We start from the raw sequence: 20,083 nt of genomic DNA on the forward strand, positions 1-20,083 counted from the left end.
ATAGCCAAGGCTATGTTGATGTGCTACTGTAGCTATGGAGTGGTTGCCAAGGCTATGGTGGGCTGCTAGCTATAGCAGACGTGGTCCCCCATCCATCTTGTTATCATCTCTCCATGTTATCTATGGGGTAGATCAGTGTTTCCGTCTAAATGGGTTTAAATGGTTCTGTGAATGATTCCAGAGATTTGGCCATGAGGATTTTCAACATTTTTTTTTTTATATATATTTTTTAAACTCAATCAGGGTCTCAACTTACTGATGAAAGTTAGAATAGTAGAATACACAAGGTGCAATTTTGAAACTTGGTTTTGCCTCAGCAGTTTCCCTCTTGTTATATGTCACTAACTGACAGTCACTCAATTAGCCCATGTCAGTTAAACATTTTTAGATTGGTAAATTAGTCTAGTTACTCTAGCCAGCTATCTACAGTAAACTTGTAGTAATCATGGCTGAATTACCGACCGGGCACGCAGGGCACGTGTCCAGGGGCCCTGACCTCCAGGGGGCCCTGACCTCCAGGGGGCCCTGACCTCCAGGGGGCCCTGACCTCCAGGGGCCCTGACCTCCAGGGGCCCTGACCTCCAGGGGCCCTGACCCTGACCTCCAGGGGGCCCTGACCTCCAGGGGCCCTGACCTCCAGGGGCCCCCATCGACTTTGTTAGTCACTCTCACTCAGATATCATATTAACATGGCATAAGTCATTGCAAAATGTGTAGAATTGCAGGAAATTAGCTGTGAAACTAAAATAAATTATTCTTAAAATGTCTTAATAAAACTCAGATGGCCCTGGCCATGAGGTGCTGAGCAAAGAGATTGTACCTCTCTTTCATCATGTCAAGGATACACAGTTTTCCACTAGTCACACACACAACACACACATGCACATACCCACTATATCTCTCTCCTGCCATATTCCTCATCTCCCTCTTCCTCTCATCCTCAGGTCGTAAGTTCATCATCGCCAATGCCCGGGTGGAGAACTGTGCCATCATATTCTGCAACGATGGCTTCTGCGCCATGTGCGGCTACTCGCGGGCCGAGATCATGCAGAAGCCCTGCACCTGTAACTTCCTGTACGGCCCTCACACCAAGCGGCTGGCCATCGCCCAGATGGCCCAAGCACTGCTGGGCTCGGAAGAGAGGAAAATGGAGATCAACCTCTACAGGAAGGACGGTAGGACCATATGCTGTGTGTGTGTGTGTGTGTGTGTGTTTGGCGGTGAGGTTGAAAACTCGTACGAGTTCAGCCTGCTTCTGCTTAGTTAAAAGTGTACTATGGTTTCCAAGAAACACTGTACCATATCCTCTATACTTGGTCTCTATTCATGACTGTATTTGCTACTCACTTGGTGTATTCTCAGTCCCCGTCTGATGCCTGATCATTGGCTGTGTCAGTCATCATGGTTTGTAAGGTCATATGGGGAAACACTCGGGAGGAATATGGGGAAACATCCCAGGAACGTGCCGTGCTCCCTGGCCCATCATGCTCTGGGCTGGGGGCCAATGACCTCCAGGTAATAGAATGCTGTTATTGTAGTAGAGCTAGACTGCCTGGGTGAGATCCAGGGATATGTCGGACAGTTTCCACCAGAGGAAAGAGCTACCGTCTGAAAGATGAGTAAAAGAGAAAGCAAGACTGATGAAGTGAGATACTGAGAAAAGAGAGAAAGAGAGAGGACGGCTGCAGTTCTCAGTTCCCAAGTCCCATTGGAAGGAGGTGAGCGAGAGTAGAAAGTCAAGGGAGCTGTTAGAGGAGAGAGAGAGAGAGAAACATAACGGAGGTGAAAGGAGAGAGGAACAGAGTGAGGATGTGGTATTTCTCAGGTCCTCTCCTAGTGTTGATTAAGAGGAGAGCTAGCTGTAGCTGTAGCAGCAGTAGAGGGCTACATGGCTAGCTGTAGCAGCAGTAGTAGAGGGCTACATGTCTAACTTTAGCAGCAGTAGAGGGCTACATGGCTAGCTGTAGCAGCAGCAGTAGAGGGCTACATGGCTAGCTGTAGCAGCAGTAGTAGAGGGCTACATGTCTAACTTTAGCAGCAGTAGAGGGCTACATGGCTAACTGTAGCAGCAGTAGTAGAGGGCTACATGGCTAACTGTAGCAGCAGTAGAAGGCTACATGGCTAGCTGTAGCAGTAGTAGTAGGCTACATGGCTAGCTGGAGCAGCAGCAGTAGAGGGCTACATGGCTAGCTGTAGCAGCAGTAATAGAGGGTTACATGGCTAGCTGTAGCAGCAGCAGTAGAGGGCTACATGGCTAGCTGTAGCAGCAGTAGTAGAGGGCTACATGGCTAGCTGTAGCAGCAGTAGTAGAAGGCTACATGGTTAGCTGTAGCAGCAGTAGTAGAAGGCTACATGGCTAGCTGTAGCAGTAGTAGTAGGCTACATGGCTAGCTGGAGCAGCAGCAGTAGAGGGCTACATGGCTAGCTGTAGCAGTAGTAAAAGGCTACATGGCTAGCTGTAGCAGCAGTAGAAGGCTACATGGCTAGCTGTAGCAGCAGTAGTAAAGGGCTACATGTCTAGCTGTAGCAGCAGTAGTAGAGGGCTACATGGCTAGCTGTAGCAGCAGTAGTAGAGGGCTACATGGCTAGCTGTAGCAGTAGTAAAAGGCTACATGGCTAGCTGTAGCAGCAGTAGAAGGCTACATGGCTAGCTGTAGCAGCAGTAGTAGAGGGCTACATGGCTAGCTGTAGCAGCAGTAGTAAAGGGCTACATGGCTAGCTGTAGCAGCAGTAGTAGAAGGCTACATGGTTAGCTGTAGCAGTAGTAGTAGAAGGCTACATGGCTAGCTGTAGCAGCAGTAGTATTGGGCTACATGGCTAGCTGTAGCAGCAGTAGTAGAAGGCTACATGGCTAGCTGTAGCAGCAGTAGAGGGCTACATGGCTAGCTGTAGCAGCAGTAGAGGGCTACATGGCTAGCTGTAGCAGCAGTAGAGTGCTACATGTCTAGCTGTAGCAGCAGTAGAGGGCTACATGGCTAGCTGTATTAGCAGTAGATGGCTACATGGCTAGCTGTAGCAGCAGTAGAGGGCTACATGTCTAGCTGTATTAGCAGTAGATGGCTACATGGCTAGCTGTATTAGCAGTAGATGGCTACATGGCTAGCTGTAGCAGCAGTATTAGAGGGCTACATGGCTAGCTGTAGCAGCAGTATTAGAGGGCTACATGGCTAGCTGTAGCAGCAGTAGTAGAGGGCTACATGGCTAGCTGTAGCAGCAGTAGTAGATGGCTACATGTCTAGCTGTAGCAGCAGTAGAGTGCTACATGTCTAGCTGTAGCAGCAGTAGTAGAGGGCTACATGGCTAGCTGTAGCAGCAGTAGTAGAGGGCTACATGGCTAGCTGTAGCAGCAGTAGAGTGCTACATGTCTAGCTGTAGCAGCAGTAGAGGGCTACATGTCTAGCTGTAGTAACAGTAGAGGGCTACATGGCTAGCTGTAGCAGCAGTAGAGTGCTACATGTCTAGCTGTAGCAGCAGTAGAGGGCTACATGTCTAGCTGTAGTAACAGTAGAGGGCTACATGGCTAGCTGTAGCAGCAGTAGAGGGCTACATGGCTAGCTGTAGCAGCAGTAGAGGGCTACATGGCTAGCTGTAGCAGCAGCAGTTGAGGGCTACATGGCTAGCTGTAGCAGCAGTAGTAGAGGGCTACATGGCTAGCTGTAGCAGCAGTAGAGGGCTACATGGCTAGCTGAAGCAGCAGCAGTAGAGGGCTACATGGCTAGCTGTAGCAGCAATAGTAGAGGGCTACATGGCTAGCTGTAGCAGCAGTAGAGGGCTACATGGCTAGCTGAAGCAGCAGCAGTAGAGGGCTACATGGCTAGCTGTAGCAGCAATAGTAGAGGGCTACATGGCTAGCTGAAGCAGCAGTAGAGGGATACATGGCTAGCTGTAGCAGCAGTAGTAGATGGCTACATGTCTAGCTGTAGTAACAGTAGAGGGCTACATGGCTAGCAGTAGCAGCAGTAGAGGGCTACATGGCTAGCTGTAGCAGCAGCAGAGGGCTACATGTCTAGCTGGAGCAGCAGTAGAGGGCTACATGGCTAGCTGTAGCAGCAGCAGTAGAGGGCTACATGGCTAGCTGTAGCAGCAGTAGTCGAAGGCTACATGACTAGCTGTAGCAGCAGTAGTAGAAGGCTACATGGCTAGCTGTAGCAGCAGTAGAGGGCTACATGTCTCGCTGGAGCAGCAGCAGTAGAGGGCTACATGGCTAGCTGTAGCAGCAGTAGTAGAAGGCTACATGGCTAGCTGTAGCAGCAGTAGTAGAAGGCTACATGGCTAGCTGTAGCAGCAGTAGTAGAAGGCTACATGTCTAGCTGTAGCAGCAGTAGTAGAGGGCTACATGGCTAGCTGTAGCAGCAGTAGAGGGCTACATGGCTAGCTGTAGCAGCAGTAGTAGAAGGCTACAAGGCTAGCTGTAGCAGCAGTAGAGGGCTACATGGCTAGCTGTAGCAGCAGTTGAGGGCTACATGGCTAGCTGTAGCAGCAGTAGAAGTCTACATGGCTAGCTGTAGCAGCAGTAGTAGATGGCTACATGGCTAGCTGTAGCAGCAGTAGAGGGCTACAAGGCTAGCTGTAGCAGCAGTAGAGGGCTACAAGGCTAGCTGTAGCAGCAGTAGAGGGCTACAAGGCTAGCTGTAGCAGCAGTAGAGGGCTACAAGGCTAGCTGTAGCAGCAGTAGAGGGCTACATGGCTAGCTGTAGCAGCAGTAGTAGAGGGCTACATGGCTAGCTGTAGCAGCAGTAGTAGAAGGCTACATGGCTAGCTGTAGCAGCAGTAGAGGGCTACAAGGCTAGCTGTAGCAGCAGTAGTAGAGGGCTACATGGCTAGCTGTAGCAGCAGTAGTAGAAGGCTACATGGTTAGCTGTAGCAGAAGTAGTAGAAGGCTACATGGCTAGCTGTAGCAGCAGTAGTAGAGGGCTACATGGCTAGCTGTAGCAGCAGTAGTAGAAGGCTACATGGCTAGCTGTAGCAGCAGTAGTAGAGGGCTACATGGCTAGCTGTAGTAGCAGTAGTAGAGGGCTACATGGCTAGCTGTAGCAGCAGTAGAGGGCTACATGGCTAGCTGTAGCAGCAGTAGAGTGCTACATGTCTAGCTGTAGCAGCAGTAGAGGGCTACATGGCTAGCTTTAGCAGCAGTATTAGAGGGCTACATGGCTAACTGTAGCAGCAGTAGAGGGCTACAAGGATAGCTGTAGCAGCAGTAGAGGGCTACATGTCTAGCTGTAGCAGTATTAGAGGGCTACATGGCTAGCTGTAGCAGTAGTAGAGGGCTACATGGCTAGCTGTAGCAGCAGTAGAGGGCTACATGTCTAGCTGTAGCAGCAGTAGTAGATGGCTACATGGCTAGATGTAGCAGCAGTAGAGGGCTACATGTCTAGCTGGAGCAGCAGTAGTAGATGGCTACATGTCTAGCTGTAGTAGCAGTAGAGGGCTACATGGCTAGCAGTAGCAGCAGTAGTAGAGGCTACATGTCTAGCTGTAGTAGCAGTAGAGGGCTACATGGCTAGCTGTAGCAGCAGCAGTAGAGGGCTACATGGCTAGCTGTAGCAGCAGTAGTAGAGGGCTACATGGCTAGCTGTAGCAGCAGTAGTAGAGGGCTACATGGCTAGCTGAAGCAGCAGTAGAGGGCTACATGGCTAGCTGTAGCAGCAGTAGTAGAAGGCTACATGGCTAGCTGTAGCAGCAGTAGAGGGCTACATGGCTAGCTGTAGCAGCAGTAGAAGGCTACATGGCTAGCTGTAGTAGCAGCAGTAGAGGGCTACATGTCTAGCTGTAGCAGCAGTAGAGGGCTACATGGCTAGCTGTAGCAGCAGTAGAGGGCTACATGGCTAGCTGTAGCAGCAGTAGAGGGCTACATGGCTAGCTGTAGCAGCAGTAGAAGGCTACATGGCTAGCTGTAGCAGCAGTAGAGGGCTACATGGCTAGCTGTAGCAGCAGTTGAGGGCTACATGGCTAGCTGTAGCAGCAGTGGAAGTCTACATGGCTAGCTGTAGCAGCAGTAGTAGATGGCTACATGGCTAGCTGTAGCAGCAGTAGTAGAGGGCTACATGGCTAGCTGTAGCAGCAGTAGAGGGCTACAAGGCTAGCTGTAGCAGCAGTAGTAGAGGGCTACATGTCTAGCTGTAGCAGCAGTAGTAGAAGGCTACATGTCTAGCTGTAGCAGCAGTAGAGGGCTACATGGCTAGCTGTAGCAGCAGTAGTAGAAGGCTACATGGTTAGCTGTAGCAGAAGTAGTAGAAGGCTACATGGCTAGCTGTAGCAGCAGTAGTAGAGGGCTACATGGCTAGCTGTAGCAGCAGTAGTAGAAGGCTACATGGCTAGCTGTAGCAGCAGTAGAGGGCTACATGGCTAGCTGTAGCAGCAGTAGAGGGCTACATGTCTAGCTGTAGCAGCAGTAGAGGGCTACATGGCTAGCTGTAGCAGCAGTAGAGTGCTACATGTCTAGCTGTAGCAGCAGTAGAGGGCTACATGGCTAGCTTTAGCAGCAGTATTAGAGGGCTACATGGCTAGCTGTAGCAGCAGTAGAGGGCTACAAGGCTAGCTGTAGCAGCAGTAGAGGGCTACATGTCTAGCTGTAGCAGTAGTAGAGGGCTACATGGCTAGCTGTAGCAGTAGTAGAGGGCTACATGGCTAGATGTAGTAACAGTAGAGGGCTACATGTCTAGCTGGAGCAGCAGTAGTAGATGGCTACATGTCTAGCTGTAGTAGCAGTAGAGGGCTACATGGCTAGCTGTAGTAACAGTAGAGGGCTACATGGCTAGCTGTAGTAACAGTAGAGGGCTACATGGCTAGCTGTAGCAGCAGTAGAGGGCTACATGTCTAGCTGTAGCAGCAGTAGAGGGCTACATGTCTAGCTGTAGCAGCAGTAGTAGATGGCTACATGGCTAGATGTAGCAGCAGTAGAGGGCTACATGTCTAGCTGGAGCAGCAGTAGTAGATGGCTACATGTCTAGCTGTAGTAGCAGTAGAGGGCTACATGGCTAGCAGTAGCAGCAGTAGTAGAGGCTACATGGCTAGCTGTAGCAGCAGTAGTAGAGGGCTACATGGCTAGCTGTAGCAGCAGTAGAGGGCTACATGGCTAGCTGAAGCAGCAGCAGTAGAAGGCTACATGGCTAGCTGTAGCAGCAGTAGTAGAGGGCTACATGGCTAGCTGTAGCAGCAGTAGTAGAGGGCTACATGTCTAGCTGTAGCAGCAGCAGTAGAGGGCTACATGTCTAGCTGTAGCAGCAGTAGTAGAGGGCTACATGTCTAGCTGTAGCAGCAGTAGTAGAGGGCTACATGGCTAGCTGTAGCAGCAGTAGTAGAGGGCTACATGGCTAGCTGTAGCAGCAGCAGTAGAGGGCTACATGTCTAGCTGTAGCAGCAGTAGTAGAGGGCTACATGGCTAGCTGTAGCAGCAGTAGAGGGCTACATGGCTAGCTGAAGCAGCAGCAGTAGAAGGCTACATGGCTAGCTGTAGCAGCAGTAGTAGAGGGCTACATGTCTAGCTGTAGCAGCAGTAGAGGGCTACATGTCTAGCTGTAGCAGCAGTAGTAGAGGGCTACATGGCTAGCTGTAGCAGCAGTAGAGGGCTACATGGCTAGCTGTAGCAGCAGTAGAGGGCTACATGGCTAGCTGTAGCAGCAGTAGAGGGCTACATGGCTAGCTGTAGCAGCAGTAGAAGGCTACATGGCTAGCTGTATTAGCAGTAGTAGAAGGCTACATGGCTTTTTGTAGCATCAGTAGTAGAAGGCTACATTTCTAGCTGTAGCAGCAGTAGTAGATGGCTACATGTCTAGCTGTAGCAGCAGTAGTAGATGGCTACATGTCTAGCTGTAGCAGCAGCAGTAGAGGGCTACATGGCGCCAGATGTTTGCTTTCAGCTGTTTGCTCTCTTGAGTGCTGCACCGGTCCGCCCCTGGTCCACCAATCAGACTTTCCACTGTTTATACTCAGAGTTATCTGTTTCTCCTGTATACACAACTCCCCCCTTGGCCTGCATTGCATAGAGAAAGCACCTCAAAATACTATGTGTGTGTGTGTGTATCGGTTTGTGTGTGTATGGGTGTATGTGTACTGATTCTCTAGAACCCTGCTCTGTTTCCAGTGTGTACACTCAGTAGTTGCTACAATGCTAACGATAACAGCTAGCTACAGTACAGTATAGTATGATGATACATTCCTACATTCATACAGTATATGCTCTAGTATGTGATACGAGTTCTGCAGAGTGTTGACAGCTGCTATCTACTGCTCGGATGTGGCTGGCCCCGTCCACATAAATGTGACCAAAGCATTTTTTGGTACAGCAGGAGGTATATTTGTAATGTCACCAGGGAGACCGTCAAGAGGCTCTCTCTGCGTCGCCAGGGTTACCCACATTCCATGTGATTGGGGGAACACATAAGGGAGTCCCTCCCCCTCCCCTTGGACCCACTCCCCCTCCCTCCACCTCCCTTTGTTCTTCAGTGTCTGACACTCTTATGAATTAGTCATTATGCGCTTTCATGGGATGGCCCGATCCATAATCTCTCACCTCTAATAGGTCAACTGGTCTAGGCTTGTCTTAGCCAACCCCTCCTAGGGTGAGTCTTTTTTCGGCTCATCAGAAAGTTATGATCGAAACGCATCACACTCCGGAACCTCATAAGTCATGCATGATATAGAAATGCAATGCCTCCTCCTCCTCCTCCTCCTCCTCCTCCTCCTCCTCATTCAAATGCAAGAGTAGGGGGAAGAAAAGGATCCCTTTCATGTTGGAAAGAGTGAAGTGACAGAAAGGGAGGAGGAGGGGGGTGAGGAGGGGGATGGGGAGCGGCGGGGAGGGAAGGATAGTGTAGAGATCGTGCTGCGATACACCGCTCCATTCATCTACTACTGCTCCCCGGCATTAGCCCTGATGGATCGCCCCTTCTCTCACGCTCAATTGTCCGACGTCGATTGGACCGCCACTTACTCAATCATCTTGTCCAGCTAAACTCTTCCAGCTCTGATGCAGTCGCGGGGAGTTAGGGACAGTACACTGTGCGAGTTGTACATCAGCGGCTGTTTCCGGTCAGCACGGTCTACGGATTTTAAAGACGTTTGACTCGAGGCCACCGTGACCTTTTCTGTCCCAGCTCTGTCCCAGTTCTAGAAATGTCAACTGAAGCAGGTTGGAATTAAGGCACTCCCTTCTCTTGCTCTCAGTAAACTCCACTCAGACTACCGTTCTCTTTGTGTGTGCCTGTTATCCCAGAGATCTGAGGCCTCCAGGTACTTACTGTAGTCTGTCTGCATGGCAGCCCCCAGCAGCCCCCTGCTCATTGCCCGCTTCCGCTCCCTGATTGGCCAGGAATGAGTGCCAAGGGGACCTATAGATAGCCCTCCTAATTTCCTTAAGTAGCCCTGCATGCAGGCCATCTGCAGCAGGGTCTCGTTAGGGAAAAGCACCTGCCCTTTTTATGCTCCACTGGCTGGGCCATTCAAACGTGTCCCCCCTGGTACCCCTCATATTTGTGAGGCCACTTCTTCACGCTTTTGTTCTATTGCTCAGCATATTCGTTTTTTTTCCACGGCTTTGACAGCTGACAAAGACACACAAATAATATGTGTGGCTATAGATGTCTGGTCCACCTTCTCTTTGGAGTGGCTATCTGTTGTCAACAGAGATGTACGGCCCTACAATGGAGTCATCAGACAACGTGGCGTTTTGCGAGGCCCCCCGCAAGGTTCGAGCAAGCCCCCCCCGCCCCTCCGGCTATGTCCTGCTATTTCCTGCTATTCTACATATTTTGACTTGAAGCTGAGAGAAATATTTTGCCATTTCAAAAGCTAATTTCCTGTAATTCTAAACATTTTGTCATGGCTTATGATGTGCCCCATCCAACCAGAGCTTGTAAGCCCCCACACGTTGTTTGGGCTGCGGGGGGGTGATCAGTGATGCCAGCTAAGTAGGTTTATTTTGGGATCCTTGGCGCACCAGGTGTCTATTTAAGACTAGAGACAATGGCTCAGAACTGACCTTTAAGTACTTGGTTTTTTATGGAGATGACCTTCACGGCTAAATTAAAAACTGCCCCGAAAAGTCCCACTAACAATCAACACCGTTATAAGAAATTACACAAGAAATGATCTTTCTTACTCAAGAAATTCAAGCAATAATTTATTGACGCCCGCACAATAAATTATCTTCATAATTACAGTTGCACACCGCAAAATCTATAAGGGAAAGCTTCTCAAGGCTTTTTGCATAATTTTTCTTATTATGTTTCTTGTGTTGAAAAGGCAAGTAGTTGTTTCATTGGTTTCTTTCATCACAGACCAGGTCTTGAAAAAGAGATGACATTGACGTGCTTATAGAATAGGATGCAGCATCAATGGTAGTGGAATGCAACTTGTTTGCATGTTTAGGTGGTGCTGATAATGATGTCTATGTCTTTTTAACATCCACGGTTAGACATCAACAGTTCTATTTGTGGGAGTAAGTAGCACGTGAGAAAACACAACCACACTGAATACTATTCTAAACTACCAAAGTCAAGCGCATACACTGAGTGTACAAAGCATTAGGAACACCTTCCTAATATTGAGTTTCACCCCCCTTTTGCCCTCAGAACAGCCTCAGTTCGTCGGGGAATGGACTCTACAAGGTGTCGAAAGCGTTCCACAAGGATGCCGGCCCATGTTGACTCCAATGCTTCCCACAGTTGTGTCAAGTTGGCTGGACGACCTTTGGGTGGTGGACCATTCTTGATATACACGGGCAACTGTTGAGCATGGAAAACCCAGCAGCATTGCAGTTCTTGACATGCTCAAACCGGTGCACCTGGCACCTACTACCATACCCCGTTCAAAGGCACTTAAATATTTTGTCTTGCCCATTTACCCTCTGAATGGCACACATACACAATCCATGTCTCAATTGTCTCAAGGCTAAAAAATCCTTCTTTAACCTGTCTCCTCCCCTTCGTCTACACTGATTCAAGTGGATTTAACAAGTAACATCAATAAGGGATCATAGCATTCTGTTGGATTCACCTGGTCAGTCTATGTCATTGAAAGAGCAGGTGTTCCTAATGTTTTGTACACTCAGTGTTCCACTATTTTACGCCAACACAATTAGCCCTTTTGGGGATAAATAAAATATCATCAAATTGAATTGGATTAAACAGAACCCAATAAGCCACAGCGCTACAATCAGGATGAGTTCCTGCTGTGCAGCAGACTAGACCCAGTAGACTAGACCCAGCAGACTAGACCCAGCAGACTAGACCCAGCAGACTAGACCCAGCAGACTAGACCCAGTAGACTAGACCCAGTAGACTAGACCCAGCAGACTAGCAGACTAGACCCAGCAGACTAGACCCAGCAGACTAGACCCAGCAGACTAGACCCAGTAGACTAGACCCAGTAGACTAGACCCAGTAGACTAGACCCAGTAGACTAGCAGACTAGACCCAGCAGACTAGACCCAGCAGACTAGACCCAGCAGACTAGACCCAGCAGACTAGACCCAGCAGACTAGACCCAGTAGACTAGCAGACTAGACCCAGCAGACTAGACCCAGCAGACTAGACCCAGCAGACTAGACCCAGTAGACTAGACCCAGCAGACTAGACCCAGTAGACTAGACCCAGTAGACTAGACCCAGCAGACTAGACCCAACAGACTAGACCCAGTAGACTAGACCCAGGAGACTAGACCCAGTAGACTAGACCCAGCAGACTAGACCCAGCAGACTAGACCCAGTAGACTAGACCCAGTAGACTAGACCCAGTAGACTAGACCCAGCAAAAAAGACCCAGAAGACTAGACCCAGCAGACTAGACCCAGCAGACTAGACCCAGCAGACCAGCAGACTAGACCCAGTAGACTAGACCCTATGGGCGGCAGGTAGCTTAGTGGTTAAGAGCGTTGTGCCAGTAACCGAAAGGTCGCTGGTTCTAATCCCCGAGCCCACTAGGTGAAAATTCTGTCGATGTGCCCTTGAGCAAGGCACTTAACCCTAATTGCTCCTGTAAGTCGCTCTGGATAAGAGCGTCTGCTAAATGACCAATTATTATAGACCCAGCAGACTAGACCCAGCAGACTAGACCCAGAGGACTAGACCCAGAAGACTAGACCCAGCAGACTAGACCCAGCAGACCAGCAGACTAGACCAGCAGACTAGACCCAGTAGACTAGACCCAGCAGACTAGACCCAGCAGACTAGAACCAGAAGACTAGACCCAGCAGACTAGACCCAGCAGACTAGACCCAGTAGACTAGACCCAGCAGACTAGACTCAGCAGACTAGACCCAGTAGACTAGACCCAGCAGACTAGACTCAGCAGACTAGACCCAGTAGACTAGACCCAGCAGACTAGACTCAGCAGACTAGACCCAGCAGACTAGACCCAGCAGACTAGACTCAGCAGACTAGACCCAGCAGACTAGAACCAGAAGACTAGACCCAGCAGACTAGACCCAGCAGACTAGACCCAGCAGACTAGACTCAGCAGACTAGACCCAGCAGACTAGAACCAGAAGACTAGACCCAGCAGACTAGACCCAGCAGACTAGACCCAGCAGACTAGACCCAGCAGACTAGACTCAGCAGACTAGACCCAGCAGACTAGCAGACTAGACCCAGCAGACTAGACCCAGCAGACTAGACCCAGTAGACTAGACCCAGAAGAATAGACCCAGAAGTCTAGGCCCAGTAGACTAGACCCAGCAGACTAGACCCAGAATACTTGACCCAGCAGACTAGCAGACTAGACCCAGCAGACTAGACCCAGCAGACTAGACCCAGTAGACTAGACCCAGAAGAATAGACCCAGAAGACTAGGCCCAGTAGACTAGACCCAGCAGACTAGACCCAGCAGACTAGACCCAGCACACTAGCAGACTAGACCCAGCAGACTAGACCCAGTAGACTAGACCCAGTAGACTAGACCCAGTAGACTAGCAGACTAGACCCAGTAGACTAGACCCAGTAGACTAGACCCAGCAGACTAGACCCAGCAGACTAGACCCAGTAGACTAGACCCAGCAGACTAGACCCAGCAGACTAGACCCAGTAGACTAGACCCAGCAGACTAGACCCAGTAGACTAGACCCAGTAGACTAGACCCAGTAGACTAGACCCAGTAGACTAGCAGACTAGACCCAGTAGACTAGACCCAGTAGACTAGACCCAACAGACTAGACCCAGCAGACTAGACCCAGCAGACTAGACCCAGTAGACTAGACCCAGTAGACTAGACCCAGCAGACTAGACCCAGCAGACTAGAACCAGTAGACTAGACCCAGCAGACTAGACCCAGTAGACTAGTCCCAGCAGACTAGACCCAGTAGACTAGACCCAGTAGACTAGACCCAGCAGACTAGACCCAGCAGACTAGACCCAGCAGACTAGACCCAGCAGACTAGCAGACTAGACCCAGCAGACTAAACCCAGCAGACTAGAGCTAGTAGACTAGACCCAGCAGACTAGACCCAGCAGACTAGACCCAGCAGACTAGACCCAGCAGACTAGACCCAGTAGACTAGACCCAGTAGACTAGACCCAGCAGACTAGACCCAGCAGACTAGACCCAGCAGACTAGCAGACTAGACCCTTTAGACTAGACCCAGCAGACTAGACCCAGCAGACTAGACCCAGTAGACTAGACCCAGCAGACTAGACCAAGCAGACTAGACCCAGTAGACTAGACCCAGTAGACTAGACCCAGTAGACTAGACCCAGCAGACTAGACCCAGCAGACCAGCAGACTAGACCAGCAGACTAGACCCAGCAGACTAGACCCAGCAGACTAGACCCAGCAGACTAGACTCAGCAGACTAGACCCAGCAGACTAGACCCAGCAGACTAGACTCAGCAGACTAGACCCAGCAGACTAGACCCAGCAGACTAGACTCAGCAGACTAGACCCAGCAGACTAGACTCAGCAGACTAGACCCAGCAGACTAGACCCAGCAGACTAGACTCAGCAGACTAGAACCAGAAGACTAGACCCAGCAGACTAGACCCAGCAGACTAGACCCAGCAGACTAGACCCAGCAGACTAGACCCAGCAGACTAGACCCAGTAGACTAGACCCAACAGACTAGATCCAACAGACTAGCAGACTAGACCCAGTAGACTAGACCCAGTAGACTAGACCCAGCAGACTAGCAGACTAGACCCAGCAGACTAGACCCAGCAGACTAGATCCAGTTGACTAGACCCAGTAGACTAGACACAGCACACTTGCAGACTAGACCCATTACACTAGACCCAGTAGACTAGACCCAGCAGACTAGACCCAGCAGACTAGACCCAATAGACTAGACCCAGCAGACTAGACCCAGTAGACTAGACCCAACAGACTAGATCCAACAGACTAGCAGACTAGACCCAGTAGACTAGACCCAGTAGACTAGACCCAGCAGACTAGACCCAGTAGATTAGACCCAGCAGACTAGACCCAGCAGACTAGACCCAGCAGACTAGACCCATTAGACTAGACCCAGCAGACTAGACCCAGCAGACTAGACCCAGTAGACTAGACCCAGCAGACTAGACCCAGCAGACTAGACCCAGTAGCCTAGACCCAGTAGACTAGACCCAGAAGACTAGACCCAGTAGATTAGACCCAGCAGACTAGACCCAGTAGACTAGACCCAGTAGACTAGACCCAGCAGACTAGACCCAGTAGACTAGACCCAGTAGCCTAGACCCAGTAGACTAGACCCAGCAGACTAGACCCAGTAGACTAGACCCAGTAGACTGGACCCAGTAGACTAGACCCAGCAGACTAGACCCAGCAGACTAGACCCAGTAGACTAGACCCAGTAGACTAGACCCAGCAGACTAGACCCAGTAGACTAGACCAGGCAGTGTTATTGTGGTGTATGGGTTTCTCCTCTTTTGTTGACACCTGAGTAATGAATCATGACAAAGCGCTGTGTGATAGCAACGCTGCCGTGTGTCTGCCTCGTTACACACTCAATGTACTGTAGTAGTGTGTGTGTGTGTGTGTGAGTGTGTGTGCGTGTGTGTGTGTGCGTGTGTGTGTGTGTTTGTGCGTGTGTGTGTGTATGTTTGTGCGTGTGTGTGTTTGTGTGTTTGTGTGATTGTGCATGTGTGTTTGTGTGTGTGTGTGTGTGTTTGTGTGTGTGTGTTTTTGTGTGTGTATGTGTTTTTCTGCGTGTGTGTGTGTTTTTGCGCATGTGTGTGTTTGTTTGTGTGTGTGTGATTGCCCCACTCTCCACCAGTCTCTCTCTCTCTCCGCAGGCTCATGGAACCAGTTACACAAACATCGCCAACGATTCACTTAGCAACCTCCTCACACACACACACACACACACACACACACACACACACACACACACACACACACACACACACGCACACACACACACACACACAGGAGCCAGAGGGGCAGTTGGATTACTTATTTGTCCCAGGTGTGCTGACAGGGGTTCAGGGTTTTCACACTTAATGACAGTTGCAGACACTTCCTGTGCATGCAAATACCCCACACTCCAACTCTTGTTTTGGATATGCAAATAATCAGAACAATCTCACTAACTGAAAGATTTGAGCCGTAGTATTACTATAATCATGGCTGCTCCCCTCCCTTGATATCCTGACATTCAAACAACATTGGAATGATGTTAAAAAAAACATCAGCATAACGTTGGGAGCCATCAATCCCTTTGAAATTGTTCTTGTTTACCACTCAATCCAGGTTTACTTTACATTTTTTTTCTCGATTGATAACAAGCATTGTTCAATACTGCGGATACATGTGCAAAACTCTAAATACAGTTATCAAAACAACATGCAACTTGGCAATGCACATCCTACATGTCTCAAAAGCAAATCTTTCTACCAAATGAAAGCTAACAGTCTCTCACGACATGCACACTGTGTCATTCATAGTATCATGCCCTACAAAACTCCAAAAACTGCTACCACTTGAAAATGTGTCAATTTGTCTTTAATATCATATTTTTTTAGATGAACCAACAGTCATTTTTACAAAAGAAGAGTGGCAAACCTGTTCTGTATAGAATGTCCTCCAAGATATGTAAAGAAATAAAGCAGAAAGGCTGCAATATGCTTCAATACAAATTACTGTATTTTGCTTTTTTGCAGAGTAATTTCAAAATACACAAAAATAAATAACTCCAGTACTGTTAATCAAACAAAAAGTGTATACACACTATGCATAGCATATTGTCCAAAGGAAACATATATATAACAATATATATATAACCCTGTCTGCTGCATTGGGCCACAACTTCTCATCCACATCACACCGTATGGCCTCTCGAGCAATACACCTGGGAAAGAATCTCTTTGCATGCCTGATCCATCCCTGGCAATCTTACATTTACATTTTAGTCATTTAGCAGATGTCCAGGCATCCTGCATTCATTGCATCCAAGAGTGACATTTGATCATGTGGATGGTGATCATAACCTTTACACCTCCATGAGGAAAATAATTATTCTATGGGGGTTGAGGAAGGGAGAGTAAGGGGGGAGGAAAAGTGACACCATCCCGAGATGGGCTGCAAACCACTCTGTGACTGCATGAGAGTGGTGAAATGCCACATTGTCCCATACAATCACCCAGGTTTCCATATTTCTTCTGACTTGCCCTCTGTCTTCACCTGGCAAAAGCCTTCCATAGAGGTCATCCATGAATGAAATGAGGCGCTCTGTGTTGTATGGCCCAATTAGTGGTTTATGTAACAGCAATCCTTCAGAGGATATTACGGCACACATTGTGATGTTGGCATCCCTCTGGCCTGGGACATTCATGTTGCTCTTTTCCCAATCACATTCCTTCCACGTCGGCGTGTTTTGGCCATGTTAAAACCAGCCTCATCCACAAAGACGAACATGTGGGGTGTTGGCCTGGCTTCAAGCTCCATGACACTCTAAAATATTGTAAATCCACAGGGCAACATAACAGTTATTCTATAACAGTGTATTCAGTGCTCTGGTGGGTGTTGTTTACAGTAAAAACAGTACTGTATTGCAGGATATAGACATCTTACCTGGACATATTGGTACCGGAGTTCCTCGACACGATCAGAGTTCCTGCTTCATGCTGATATGATGCTTTGTCAAGACTCTAGCAATGGTTGTCGTGCTTACACTTTCAACATTTTGAAATGTATTATTGTCTGCCAACACTCTTTCTTGAATTTCTCTGAGTTTTATGGCATTGTTGCTAATGACCATGTCAACAATTACAGCTTCCTGCTGAGCAGAGAAAATCCTACCTCTCCCCCCTCCATTTGGTAACCGTTGGGTCCTAAAACAGAAATAAAATTACACACAAGTGGTTCGGAGAGCTTTTGCTCGATTTACTACTCTACAGTAATATTCAGTACAGTTAGATGCCCATGCTGAATGCATATCTTACCTGTTAGTTTGCTGGAAGGTTCTTATAATACACTGGGGAAAAAAAGTATTTAGTCAGCCACCAATTGTGCAAGTTCTCCCACTTAAAAAGATGAGAGAGGCCTGTAATTTTCATCATAGGTACACGTCAACTATGACAGACAAAATGAGAAAAAAAATTCCAGAAAATCACATTGTAGGATTTTTTATGAATTTATTTGCAAATTATGGTGGAAAATAAGTATTTGGTCAATTACAAAAGTTTCTCAATACTTTGTTATATACCCTTTGTTGGCAATGACACAGGTCAAACTTTTTCTATAAGTCTTCACAAGGTTTTCACACACTGTTGCTGGTATTTTGGCCCATTCCTCCATGCAGATCTCCTCTAGAGCAGTGATGTTTTGGGTCTGTCGCTGGGCAACACGGACTTTCAACTCCCTCCAAAGATTTTCTATGGGGTTGAGATCTGGAGACTGGCTAGGCCACTCCAGGACCTTGAAATGCTTCTTACGAAGCCACTCCTTCATTGCCCGGTCGGTGTGTTTGGGATCATTGTCATGCTGAAAGACCCAGCCACGTTTCATCTTCAATGCCCTTGCTGATGGAAGGAGGTTTTCACTCAAAATCTCACGATACATGGCCCCATTCATTCTTTCCTTTACACGGATCAGTCGTCCTGGTCCCTTTGCAGAAAAACAGCCCCAAAGCATGATGTTTCCACCCCCATGCTTCACAGTAGGTATGGTGTTCTTTGGATGCAACTCAGCATTCTTTGTCCTCCAAACACGACGAGTTGAGTTTTTACCAAAAAGTTATATTTTGGTTTCATCTGACCATATGACATTCTCCCAATCCTCTTCTGGGTCATCCAAATGCACTCTAGCAAACTTCAGACGGGCCTGGACATGTACTGGCTTAAGCAGGGGGACACGTCTGGCACTGCAGGATTTGAGTCCCAGGCGGCATAGTGTCTATACTGATGGTAGGCTTTGTAACTTTGGTCCCAGCTCTCTGCAGGTCATTCACTAGGTCCCCCCGTGTGGTTCTGGGATTTTTGCTCACCGTTCTTGTGATCATTTTGACCCCACGGGGTGAGATCTTGCATGGAGCCCCAGATCGAGGGAGATTATCAGTGGTCTTGTATGTCTTCCATTTCCTAATAATTGCTCCCACAGTTGATTTCTTCAAACCAAGCTGCTTACCTATTGCAGATTCAGTCTTCCCAGCCTGGTGCAGGTCTACAATTTTGTTTCTGGTGTCCTTTGACAGCTCTTTGGTCTTGGCCATAGTGGAGTTTGGAGTGTGACTGTTTGAGGTTGTGGACATGTGTCTTTTATACTGATAACAAGTTCAAACAGGTGCCATTAATACAGGTAACGAGTGGAGGACAGAGGAGCCTCTTAAAGAAGAAGTTACAGGTCTGTGAGAGCCAGAAATCTTGCTTGTTTGTAGGTGACCAAATACTTATTTTCCACCATAATTTGCAAATAAATTCATTAAAAATCCTACAATGTGATTTTCTGGATTTTTTTCTCTCCATTTGTCTGTCATAGTTGACGTGTACCTATGATGAAAATTACAGGCCTCTCTCATCTTTTTAAGTGGGAGAACTTGCACAATTGGTGGCTGACTAAATACTTTTTTTCCCCACTGTAGATGACACAGTTGAGCGTTGCAAATTTGGCTGCACTCTGAGACCAGCATCTCTCATTGATAGACCATGATTGACAACATGATCAATGATTGGATACGTAATCCTCTGCCTCTCCCGGCAACTCTTCCACCTCTGTAAGCCACTACACGATCTCTGGCTGGGTCCATGTTTATGTAAAATATATTCCAAAGATGTCCCCTTTTGTAGAGATGGTAATGACATAAAAATTGAAAACACATGGGTAGGTCTTCAGTTACGTAATGTAGAATGAAAATCAGCTGTGAATAATTAATAGTTATTATTATTATTATTTTATTTTACTGTAGCAATGTAAATAATTGCAGTCTAATTCAATTTTCAGTAGCTTTTGAACTTGAGTTTAACAGTTTTAATAAGGGTATCTTAACATTTGCAAAATGGTCTGTAGATACATAGAGTTTTGTTTGTAAATGTGTTTTTGTGAGACAAGTATTTATGTAATTTGAAAGATGTTGTCATTGAATGCATTTTATGTCAAAGCAATGACAAATGATCCACAGATTGCAACATAGAGTGTTGTTGTGATAACTGTATTTAGAGTTTTGCACATGTATCCGCAGTATTGAACCATGCTTGTTAGCAATAAAAAAAACTATAATGCAAAGCAGCACGCAGACTGTCAGTCACTAACCCCTCCCCTCTCAAAAACAACACTCTCTGTCAGTCACCAACCCCTCCCCTCTCAATGCAGATTAACTGGTCTCCATGGATATCCTGCATCTCATGAATGGCTCCCCACCGCCCTCTTGTTTGGAGTAGTGTGTGTGTGTGTGTATTCGTGTGTGTGTGTGTGCAGTTTGCACCTCTGTTTATGAATGTGTGTATGACCTGTTCTACTGGCCACTATGACCTGTTCTATGGCCAGTATCATTTTAGTCATTTAGCAGACGCTCTTATCCAGAGCGACTTACAGGAGCAATTAGGGTTAAGTGCCTTGCTTAAGGGCACATCGACAGATTTTTCACCTAGTAAGCTCGGGGATTAGAACCAGCGACCTTTCGGTTACTGGCACAACGCTCTTACCCACTAAGCTATCTGCACTAT

The 20,083-nt window shown here is 48.0% G+C and overlaps 1 protein-coding gene across 1 annotated transcript in view; it reads left to right on the forward strand.

The window, feature by feature from the left end:
* The window catches only part of LOC121549441 (potassium voltage-gated channel subfamily H member 2), a 48,166-nt gene extending 38,944 nt beyond the window's left edge, over positions 1-9,222 (forward strand). Inside the window, exons 2-3 of the mRNA XM_045210307.1 lie at positions 945-1,175; positions 9,215-9,222. Coding sequence (XP_045066242.1) covers positions 945-1,175; positions 9,215-9,222 — 239 coding nt within the window. The remainder of the gene's footprint in view (positions 1-944; positions 1,176-9,214) is intronic.
* Positions 9,223-20,083: the final 10,861 nt, after the last annotated feature.

The sequence above is a fragment of the Coregonus clupeaformis genome, chromosome 34 (assembly GCF_020615455.1).
Source record: "Coregonus clupeaformis isolate EN_2021a chromosome 34, ASM2061545v1, whole genome shotgun sequence".
Classification (NCBI taxonomy): Eukaryota; Metazoa; Chordata; class Actinopteri; order Salmoniformes; family Salmonidae; genus Coregonus; species Coregonus clupeaformis.